This window comes from Octopus bimaculoides, chromosome 2 (assembly GCF_001194135.2).
Source record: "Octopus bimaculoides isolate UCB-OBI-ISO-001 chromosome 2, ASM119413v2, whole genome shotgun sequence".
NCBI classification, from domain to species: domain Eukaryota; kingdom Metazoa; phylum Mollusca; class Cephalopoda; order Octopoda; family Octopodidae; genus Octopus; species Octopus bimaculoides.
Genome location: NC_068982.1, coordinates 33,896,141 through 33,908,029, shown reverse-complemented (window position 1 = coordinate 33,908,029; position 11,889 = coordinate 33,896,141). Strand labels below are relative to the sequence as shown.

The following is an 11,889-nucleotide window of genomic DNA, read 5'->3' as shown; positions in this document are numbered from 1 at the left end:
ATATATATATATATATATAGTCCACTCGGCTGGGGGGTTGGTGTTAGGAAGGGTATCCAGCTGTAAAAATCCTGCCAAAACTGTCACAGAAGTCTGGTGCAGGCTTCTGCCTAGCCAGCTTCTGTCAAACCATCCCACCCATGCCAGCATGGGAGGCAGACGTTAACCGATGATATATGACAGGTTTCTTTCAGTTTCCTTCTACTAAATCCATCCACAAGGCTTTGGTCAATCAGGGGTTTATAGTAGAAGACACTCATATCATTTGGTCTTTACCCCATCACTATCAGTTGCCTTCTTTCTCTCTCTCTCTTATTTTATTATTACTTCATTGTATACCTATATAGCTTCATATATATTATATATAGATGCAGACATGACTATGTGGATATGGAGTCCACTTTGAATCCCTGGGGGTTTTGAGTTCTGTTACCTCAGACAAGTGTCTTCTGCTATAGCTGTGGACCAACCAATGCCTTGTGAGTAGAATTGGAAGACAGAAACTGTATAAAAGCCCCATCTGTGTGTGTACAGTTGGAATTTATAGAAAAACAAAAGACAAAGACAGGTGTATGAACAGCAAGCAGGTGTATTAGTTTGATGCTCGGGAAAATGAAAAACTCTTTACGTTTTGAGCCTTTGCTCTCCAACAGAAAGGAATAAGAGAAAATAAACAGCGAGAATGAAAAAAACTTGTAAAGCCTACAATATAAACACATATCATTAATTTGGTATTGTTCCTATTTCTTTTTCTCCTCCCCTCATTCTTTTTTACTTTCTCTTTGATAAAGGCTATAAATCTGAAATGTTAGATCTATTTATTTCCTCTGGCATATTTTTTTTTTATTGTACACATTGCTTGATATTATTTCAGTTCATTTTTCCAACAAGTTTTATAACTTCATATATTACTTATTTGTTTATCTTTTCCTTACCCTGTAAGCTTTGAGTGTTTTTTATCTCTAGGTACAGGCATGGCTATGTGGTAAGAAGTTTGCTTTCCAACCACATGGTTCTGGTTTTAAACCTACTGCACAACACCTTGGGCAAGTGTCTTCTACTATAGCCTGAGTCAACCAAAGCCTTGTGAGTGGATTTGGCAGATAGACACTGAAAGAAGCCTGTCATATATATGTGTGTGTGTCTTTGTGTTTGTTCATTCTCTTGACAACCAATGTTAGTGTGTTTACATCCTTGTAACTTAGCAGTTTGGCAAAAGAGACCGATAGAATAAGTACAGGGCTTTAAAAAAATAAGTACTGGGTTTGATTAACTCAATTAAAAATATTCTTCAAGGTGGTTCCCCAGCATGGCCACAGTCTAATGACTGAAACAAGTAAAAGACAAAAGATACTATGTGTGTGTGTGTGAAGAGATGACTGGAGTGCAACAGTTATTGACATCATACTACACTATAATGACCCCAAGCATGGCACAAAAAATGCCACAGAGGAAGGTGATGGTGTTTGGGATACTCTCATTACATTCATCCTATGCTCTCCAACCACCCCTGCCTTTGTCATATCTTTTCAGTCTTTTTTTCTTTCTCTCACTGTTCTTGCTACACTTCACCTCTATTTCTCTTACTCTCACTGTCCTCTTCTCATAACTTCTCTGCCTGGGATACTGCTGCTGCATTCATCCTCTGCTCTCCTCCCCACTGCTTCTATCATACCCTCCAGTTTCCCTTCCTCTCTTTCACGCTCCTTTCCACCCGTACCTTCTGCCTGTATTCAATCTTATGATGTGAGAGATAGTGCTGGATCCTACCTACTACTCAACACCTTCCCCATCATCATTACTTCTCTCTTCCCTTCTCTGTATCACCTCTGTTACACTCTCCACTACCATCCTCTCACAATATCTCTATTCCTCCCTTCATACTTTACTCTCTCTCTCTCGATACCTTGCCTAAGTCATCATTCTCTCTCCTATTCTACTTTCAGGCATTGAGGTTCTTTAGCCTTACACATTACAAGATGACCTTACTAGTGTTGATATTATGGAAAAAAAAAAAAGGACCCAGTACACTGCAAAGAGATAGGCTACTTGAGTAGATGCAATGCAAGTTCAGAGGACTCTTTGGTCTTGCTGGATGCTAGACACTCTCTATAGAACTAGTGCCATGAAGTAATGGATGCAGTACACTTTAAAGTGGTTGGTGTTAGGACAGGCATCCACATGTAGGAACTATGCTAGAATTGTGATAATAGAACAAGATGTGTTCCTCTGGCTTGTCAGATCCAATTGGACTGATTCATACCAACATGGGAAAGACGTGTATGGTGATGATGCTGTGTGTATATAAACACATAGACATAAATTTATATTCATATTTCTACAGTAAAGTAACCTCTATATATATATATTAAGATTAGGTACAAAACAATTTTGATGAACAGAGAAAAAAGACTGTAAAAAGCAATGAAGAGATATGAAACAAAAAAGATTTCTGGTTCTAGAAAAAGAGGAACCCTGCTGATTCAAAAATAATACAGTAGTTGTATTTGTGTTGTATCTATTGCCAAATGTAGGGAAATCACATAGGTCCTGTTATTATATGTGATCTTACAGGAATTTTAAAAAATTAAGACACCTAGGTAGAAGTTCTACTGATAATCTTACCAATGTTAGCATTAACATGAAACCATGATGATAGATCATCACCATTGGCATCATTTTAATGTCCACTTTTCCATATTTGCATGGGTCAGATGGAGTTTTTCTGTGGCAGACTTTCAATGGTAAGATGCTTTCCTGTCAACTCTCAGCTGTTTCCAAATACGGTAATATTTCCCCAGACTGGAGATGATTTCATAGGACATTGGAAACAAAAAACACTGCTTATATGACAGTCATACTTGTTTATATCTATTTGCCTATGTCAAGACAAGGAGACAAATATATATACAGTGGGCTTCTTTCCCATTTCTGTGTACTGGATCTACACACAATGCTTTGGTCAGCCTAGGGCTATAGTAGATGTTTGCCCAAGGTGTTATACATTGGAAATGGACCTGTAACCATGTGGCTGGAAGGCAAACTTCTTAACCACATAACTATATGAAAGAAAATACTTTATGTATGTCTCAATGTTTTACCTCCCCAGATTGACAAAGGAGAAGAGTAGCTATGAAAAAGAAGTTGAAGACCAAGAAAGGCGAATACAAAAAATGAAGGATGAAGGAAAAGATGAATATGACATAAAAAAACAGGTCAGTGTAATGTTAATAATATACCACATGTTTCAAACATTTTGCTTTCCTGACTTTGAAAAGAGTTTCTCCATGTTTTTTGGCTTTAAGAATGAAACCTCTGAAATGAAAGGTGAACTTTTTGAGACTTCTATTTTAATAATATTTTGTATTCTCTTTTAAAGCCAAACTATGTCATAATATTGAGTTCAAATTTTGGCACAAAGCCAACAATTTTAGTGGGGAAGCGATAAGTTGATTATATTGATCCCAGTGATCAACTGGTACTTATTTTATCGACCTCTAAAGAATGAAAGGTAAAGCTGACCTCAGCAGAATGTAAAGATGGATAAAATGCTACTAAGCATTTTAACCTAGTGTTCTAACGTTTCTGGTGGCTCACCGCTTTAATTTATATCATAATATTGAAGCCTATTTAGTTTTTGTCACATGGCTATGTGGTAAGAAGTTTGCTTCCCAACCACACTGTTTCAGGTTCAGTCTCACTTTGAGGTGACCAAAGCCTTATTCTCCTTGCTTTGATATTGCATGATAGTTGTAAATGAGTGTCACTACCAAACAAGTGGTGTCCTTCATTTCTAATCTTCCATGGAAATAAATGTGTGGAAATATTTTCTTACTTGGAAACTAGTGAGGGTTGGTAACAGAAAATTAAATCTGGCCATAGAACAATCTACCTCAACAAATTCCAGATGACCCATGCAAACTTTCCCAGCATGGCCACAGCTTTGAGCTGAAACTGATAAAACAATGATAATGATATATGTATTAGAAGGATAAGGCCCCCATTTGGTCATGAATGACCATGGGATTGCACCTTGAAAGTTCCACTCCAAGGCATAAGTCTGAGCAAGGTTGTTTATGGAAGACCAACAGTTTCCCTTGCATACCAACCTCTCCTCTCCATGCCACCAGTGTTATCCAAGAGAAAGGCAAAGACTGATACAGCTTGGCACCAGTGATGTGACAACTCATTTCTACAGCTGAGTGAACTGGAGCAATCTGAAATAAAGTGTCTTTGTTCAAGAACACAACACAGCTTGGTCTGGGAATTGAGCTCACTACCTCATAATTGTGAGCCTGATGTTCTAACCACTGAGCCATGTGCCTTTGTTATATATATATATATATATATATGTGTGTGTGTGTTTGTGTGTGTGTACACATATATACATATTTATTTGTATGTATAGGTATCCATATCCACTTCCGTATGTGCATGAATGTTGACATTAAAACCAGTTGTTCTACACATTTGAAGACTTAAGTGTTGGTAACAAGAAAATCATCCTACTGCAAATCTTGCCTCATATACATCCCTGTCCACTCTACACTAGCATGGATGAACAAACTTTAAATGAAAAAAGTGCATCTATGACTGCATTTTCAAAAATGTCTTTCCTTTTCTTAAGTGGTACATTATGCTTCTTAACCACATGGTTTCAAGTTTGGTCCCACTGTGTGGCACTTTGGATAAAGGTGTCTATTATTATAGTCTCAAGCCAGTCAATGTCTTGTCAGGGAATTTGGTAGATAGAAAGTGTAGGCAGCCTGTTGTGTGTGTGTGAATGTTGATATTCCATGTTTTGTGGGACATTCTTTGTTGACATTCTTCAGAAAACCTCTGGAATAAAAAATCTTTTGCTTGAAAACAGGTAAGAGTTAGTCATAGGAAGAATATCCAATTGTAGAATCCTGTTTCAAATAACACTGTCTAAACACATACTGGCACTGAAAAACACATTAAACAAACAAATGTATGCAAGTTGCTTGAAGTTTGTCTATGAAAGAGCTGTAGGATAGGTAGAACTGGATATGTATATAGTGCTTATGATAGATTTGCATTGCTATAATTACAAATGCTCAGTATAAAATATACGTCGTTTTTTTAAATGTTGTAAATTAATTAATGAATTCTCTAACCATGTGGTCATTCAGTGGTATACATATTTTGAACTTAAATTCTTTATAGATGTATATATACACATATACAGGCAGCATGTGTGTTGTGTGTGTGTGTATACATATGTAGTTGCTTCTGAAAGTAATTCTATGAGGGCTCTACCCAGGAATGACAGTCAAAATGAATTTTTATAAATTTTCTTCTACTTTCAATATTAAGTCTTCCTATCAGTAAATGTTTTTTGTAATTGCTTTAAAATAACTGCCTTGATTTAGCATGTGTATATTACCAATGTTTTTTAGGGAGAAGTTCTTCAAGAGTCTAAAGCTATGGTTCCTGACTGCCTAAAAAGATTAAACACAGCTTATTCTGATCTTGTGAATTTATTGGTGAGTTTTAAGAACAAATGGTTTTAATCTTAATCTTATTACTTCTGAACCATCATAAAAGTTGAAGTGGTTTAAAACATTGCAGTTAGAAGTGACTAAAAATTAAAATAAAATTTTCAGTAGACCAACTGATGACAAACTTTAACAAGAAGCAACTGTTAGACCCAAGAAACAAGTGTTAAACTGTTGGGTTAAAAAACCCAGAGACAAATTACTTTTTTTTTTCTTGCTGGGTGTGGAGGAAGGGACAGTATCCATGACCTAGACTACTGAGATTGATGTCACTAATTTTCCTCTTGAATTATTGTGAATCACCATTTATGGGTAAGACATTAACAAGGAGGGAATTCCAAGGGGATGATGTTCTGAGGAAGTAAGGATCGGAAGGTTAGACACAATAAGGGTGACTAGAGGATCAGAAATACCTGAATAGGAGGTTGGCATGAGTTTGGTTAGCTCCTAGGCATTAGGTTTTTGTCTATTAGTTAGGAGAAAAGGCCATTATTGTAGTAATATAACAGAGTTATGTAGGGGCTGGTGCATATATTTGATAGATTTTATGCCAATCAGTTATGGTCACCATTGTGTTACACTGTCTGAAGACACTTTTCTGCCAGTTCTTTGATCATATGCTGATACCAGTTCTCGTCCGTCGAGGCAAAGAACTCCTTCACTGAAGCTTCCACCTCCTCTCAGTTGGTGAAATGTCATGAGTGCAGGGAGTGAGTCCTGAATCAGAACTTTGAATGCTAAGCTGCTTTTGTTAACTTAATGAATAAAGCAAATAAGTTAGCAAAATATTGCAAAACATTTGACACAACACGATTTCTAATTTTGAAGAGAAGGTCCAGTCATTGAAAAGCAGTCACAGAATATATTTTTAACCCTTTAGCATTCTGATTACTTTGTCAAATGTAATGCCTATCTATTCACATTGTTTTGAATTACTCAGGCATTATTTTTAGCTGAGGTTTTGATAATTTAGTTTATTTTTAGAAGGACATTGAAGGGTAGGTGTGAGAGGCTGAATCTAGCTAGTTTGAGTGTAAAACAAGGTTGAATATTTGGGCTGGATATGCCCAATTTAAATTCTAATGGGTTACATACAAACCATAATTCTTAAATTTAAAGCTAGTTCAGAATGCAGCAGAAACCGGTGTCACAAGACAAAGTATGTCAGCTTTATTCTTGTCATCATACAAATGTAATGGTTATTCAGTGTATGTGAAACATTTATTGAATAAATTTAAAGTAACTGTGAAGGCAAATCTCAAATGTAACCACATTCAAATATCTTACTAAATACAAAGTACAATGATGTATTATATGTAGTAAAATACTTGTGGACATATTGGAGAATTATATTTTAAAATTGGTCTAAAGCATCTTCAATTACATAATAAAAGCTATTCTTTATAAATATATTTTTATCACACCTCAATATTTCATAAGGAATCTGAAATGTAGAAGCTAAGTGGATAACTGTATTAGACTATTGGCTGCTGTTGACCTACTCTTTGCAGTGACTTCATATTCTAGCAGAAGCAACTATGTTTTATTCGAATTATTTTGTTAGTTGCTTGCTGCTAGAGAAGCCAGGTAGTACATTAGATTCCTTGTAGATTGTGACGGGACTAACTTAATTCACTTGTTATCATGAATTCTTGGAGGAAAAAATTATTATGAATCATTTTTGTTTTTGCAGGCAAGCGAATCTGATTTGAAATCTGCAGAAGAGTACACTCAAGCTGAAGTGGCCTGTGCTGCTGCCAAAGAAATGTTAGGTTTATGATAAGGAGCAAAGATATATGTTTACTAAAATAACTGAGCATTGATGGCTTGGTCTCTCCTTTTTTTTAAGCTTTCACTGATGAAAGAAACAGAGGAAAATGCTGGCCATTTATTGTGATATGCTAGAAATTAAAGAGAATGAGTGAGAAATTAAACATGCAACAAATTATTTTTCCAATTTTTTTCAGTATTCTTGTGTTTCTCAATAAAAATTTCAGTTAACAGAAAAAATAAAATATCTTAAAATTGTAGGCAGACAAACCAATAAAAGATTCACGCTGTATTTCATTCATTACATACTTTAAAGTGATTTATTCTAAGCATGGAAATGTTACGAATTTGAAGTAGTAACAATCATTTACTATATTTATTAGAATATTTCTTTTTTTTTTTTTACTTTTCAAATAAACTGCTTTTCTATCACAGTTCTTGAATTTCTTACTTCTCACTGATTTGGATATCAATGATGTTTTGAAAGACTGAAAACAGTCACTGATCAACTTACAAATGAATCAATAACTGAAGCTATTTGCTTGAGCTTTCCTACAAGTGACAATGCACTTTCCTGATTATGGTTGGCTATTTTTATTAATGGTGTAATTTACCATTAACAAATGCTTTAAGTAAAAAGTTTAATAAATTGTCATAAAAACATTTTCTCTTCATTTCTTTATTGAACATAATTACAACCCTGGCAACACAGCACTGATGCTTCTCTTCCACTTTCCTCCTCCTACCTCTTACACATTTCTTTTCATTGCATCATACTTTCACTTTAACTATCTCTTGTGCTAGGCTCAGCTACTGCCATAAACCTCATTTCTATTCTCCTTCCTGGAACAGTGGGTGCTCTTTAGCCTTGAGGGTATAAGGCAACCTCACAAGTGCTGACACCTAATACATCTTGTAAAGTGGTTGACAACAAATAAAGCATAGAGTTGACAGGACTTGTTAGTCTTGCTAAGGGCATGACGACTTCTCTAGTACTGGTGCCATGATTAAATGGCTTGTAAAGCGTTTCATGTTAGGAGCACCCTGCTATGAATACTAAAGTGCAGGCATGGCTGAGTGGTAAGAAGTTGGCTTCCCAACTACATGGTTCTGGGTTCAGTCCCACTGTGTGACACCTTGGGCAAGTGACTACTACTACAGGCTCAGGCTGACCAAAGCCTTGTGAGTGAATTTGTTAGAAACTGAAAGAAGCCCATCATATATGTGTGTGTGTCCCACCACTGCTTAACAACTAGTGTTGGTGTGTTTGCATCCCTGTAACTTAGCAATTCAGCAAAAGGGACTGTTAGAATAAGTACAAGGCTGTACAAAAAAGTAAGTACTGGGGTCAACAGGTTTGACTAAATTTCTTCAAGGCAGTACCCCAGCATGGCCACAGTTCACTGACAGAAGCAAGTAAAAAATAAAGACCAAGACTTGCAAGAGATATGTTGTCTGCCAACCCATCTAAAGTGGCAGTAATTCTGAAAAAGAACTGGCTTGGACCATGGCAATCAGTTCAACTCCATATCAGCATGGAACGCATGTAAAATTATGATAATGACAATATCTCATAAACCAAAGAACAAATATACTGTTAACTATTAATATAAAGATATCAGCATTTTTTATCAAAGTCATAACTTATTTCACAACCATTGGAGCATGAAGTGTACTTCACAATCGCAGGGTTGTGATTTGTAAACAGTTTTGAGTAGGAACTGGAAATAGAAGTATGAACACACATTGTGCATGTGCCCATAGAATTTGTAAAACAGAAGAGAAAGATAATGTAATGTCAAACAAGTTCTAAGATGGTCTGCATGCCACAGCTGAAACCACTATCACACAGCTCTGCTGCAATTTTCTTGTCTTGTAATGTATTTATGGATGAGTCAACAATAAAGCTTCTCTGTAGTTCAACCTGCTAGAAATGGCAACCAATTTCCCTTAAACCACACTAAGACTTCATTGAATAATGTAGTATTAGAAGCAGTGTTATCATCAATCAGTTTCAAAAGATACTTTTTTAATAGAAAAATATTTATCAAAACAAGGACAAAAATTTAAAATAAGATAAATCTCTGTATTTTAGAAAAAATTTTAAATTTTTTTTTCTTTCAAGAAATGATATTTTTGCATTATTTATTATCACCACAGTCATTACTGTCTCTTTTAGACTCACAGTGACATTCTATAGCTTTTATAATCTTCTGGAATATTTGGGCTGCTGGGCTATCAGGTATTTCTTCTAAGAATGACTTGCCTTCATCACATGCTTTTGCAATTCTCGGATCTAAGGGTAGCTTGCCAAGGAATGGTAGAGATAAATCTTTTGCCATTTTTTCAGCCCCACCAGTTGTTGCAGGAAATATCTCAGACTCAGTTTTGCAGTGTGGGCAAACAAAGCCACTCATATTTTCAATTACACCAATTATAGGAAGTTTTACTTTCTCACAGAAATTGATTTCCTTCCTAACATCCTGCAAAGAAATTTCCTGTGGTGTAGTAATGATAATTGCTCCATCGATCTTTGTTGCACCAATATATTGAACTAACGATAGATGTTCATCTGAAGTACCAGGTGGTGTATCAATGATGAGGTAATCCAAATCTCCCCAGTCGACATCTTTCAGAAACTGTTTAATCAGACCATTCTTTCTTGGACCTCTCCATATGACAGCATCATTTAGACTTGCTAGAAGAAATCCAACTGACATAATTGCAAGATTATCCGATACGTAAACTGGTGACCAGCCAGAGCCACTCTGATGAACCTAAGGAATAAAAATGACAATTAATTATAGTGTTTTAAAAATGCGTATTACATTAACATAGCATGAAGAAAACAATCTTTGTGCTTGATAGAATGAGACAAGGTGAGGAAGTATATTTTATTTCAGTTTTATATTATTATCACACTAGTGGGACCCAAGAAAATTCCACAGAGTGGAAAAAATTAACAGGACCTATCAAGCAGATTATTATATAGATGATAAAACCAAATGAAAGTATATTCAAATAATTTCATTTGTTTTATCAATGATAAAAGTGCAAATGCTGTCACAGGTATGTCTGTGTGGTCAAGAAGCTTGTTTTGCAACCATGTGGTTTCTGGTTCAGTCCCACTGTGAGGTACTTTAAGCAAGTGTCTTTTACTATAGCTCCAAACTGATCATTGCCTTGTGAGTGAATTTGGTGAACAGAGACTGAATGTGTGTGTGTGTGTTTGTCCCACCCACTGTTTGACAGCCAGTGCTTGTTTAAATCCCCTTAACTTAGTTCAGCAAAGGAGACCATTAAAATAAATAGCAGTAAAAGAAATAATTACTGGGCTCAATTTATTCAACTAAAATCTTTCAAAGATGATGACCACAGCCCAAATGACTGAAAAAGGATAAAAGATGTATTTTTAATAATTAAAGGATAGGCAATGCTTATAATCTTTCCAGGCCCAGGCAAACTCAAGGGAATTGTTTGAGAAAAGAGTTTTTAAAAATGTTTAGCACAGGACTTGATGGTGTGGTGGAAGGAAAAGCATGTATATGACTGAAGATTTGTGTAGCCTGTGATAGCAGGAACAGAATATGATGAACTAATCTTCCATCTATTATATATTTATTTTGTTACGGTCGAGGATGGTATGTATTGTGTGAGTGCAGTATGCTAATGTAGAGTATAAATGAAGAGCTTACTTTCAAAACAGATATATGCATTGGAATGACTTTTAAACAATAACTTGAATATATCTGATTTTGATTGGAAGACTAATATTCGCCTATTGTCTACATGGCATCTATCCCAGTTTGACTGAAAAAAATTTCACATGCATGAAGCCAGCAGCTTGCAGATTGTGTTTTAATGGTTATCATGAAATTGACCAAATATGCACTTGTACTGGTTTTGAAAGTAAGCCCCTCATATGCGTTTTGTATAGGCCTAGCAACTTTTCACAGTAGAAGCACATGTTGAATAATACTACAGTAATCAGTCTCAGCTAGGTATGGATAACAATTTTTGAAAAGTGGGTTGCAGAAACAGGTAGCCAACAAAAAAAATTCCAGGTAGTTATTTTCTTAGGTGTGCCATTCGCAAAATACCACATACAGCAGTTTGCCTATGACTTGTCTAAGCTATGTGAAATCTGTGATTTTCAAGAGAGGATGTTTGTAATTGTTATCACTACCAACTGAAAAAAAGCAAAAAGAAAAGACATTTGTGATTTTGTTCACAAATAAAGAGAAAACCGATTATGGGTTTGGCAGAATTCTGGTTTAAGCAGCCCCTATAATCTCTCATAACTTTTTTATTTTTTTGGTATTTTCAGAAAAGTTTTGCGAATTTGTGTTCTACATATGGGAATTCATACGATTGTGAAAAAAAAAAAAAAAAAAGGTTTTTGGTGTTATCTAAGGGCGATTTAGCACATCACATGACCACCTGCTACCTTCCACGTATTTTTGTCATTTTGACATATATTGATGTTTTTTCATTATTCTCCTTCCATAAATTTAATGAAATGATGATGCACCTAAGGGTGATCCATGGCTGGGATTTAAGCAAAAAATTCGGATTGTCTGTATTTTAAAACTCTGATTAA

At 35.5% G+C, this 11,889-nt stretch overlaps 2 protein-coding genes across 2 annotated transcripts in view; one reads left to right on the top strand and one right to left on the bottom strand.

The window, feature by feature from the left end:
• Positions 1 to 7,952, top strand: part of LOC106879566 (tubulin-specific chaperone A) — a 9,879-nt gene extending 1,927 nt beyond the window's left edge. The window contains exons 2-4 of the mRNA XM_014929200.2: positions 3,110 to 3,215; positions 5,421 to 5,507; positions 7,213 to 7,952. Coding sequence (XP_014784686.1) covers positions 3,110 to 3,215; positions 5,421 to 5,507; positions 7,213 to 7,299 — 280 coding nt within the window. The 3' untranslated portion in view covers positions 7,300 to 7,952. The remainder of the gene's footprint in view (positions 1 to 3,109; positions 3,216 to 5,420; positions 5,508 to 7,212) is intronic.
• Positions 7,212 to 11,889, bottom strand: part of LOC106879567 (cytosolic Fe-S cluster assembly factor nubp1-A) — a 7,657-nt gene continuing 2,979 nt past the window's right edge. Inside the window, exon 2 of the mRNA XM_014929201.2 lies at positions 7,212 to 10,066. Coding sequence (XP_014784687.1) covers positions 9,431 to 10,066 — 636 coding nt within the window. The 3' untranslated portion in view covers positions 7,212 to 9,430. The remainder of the gene's footprint in view (positions 10,067 to 11,889) is intronic.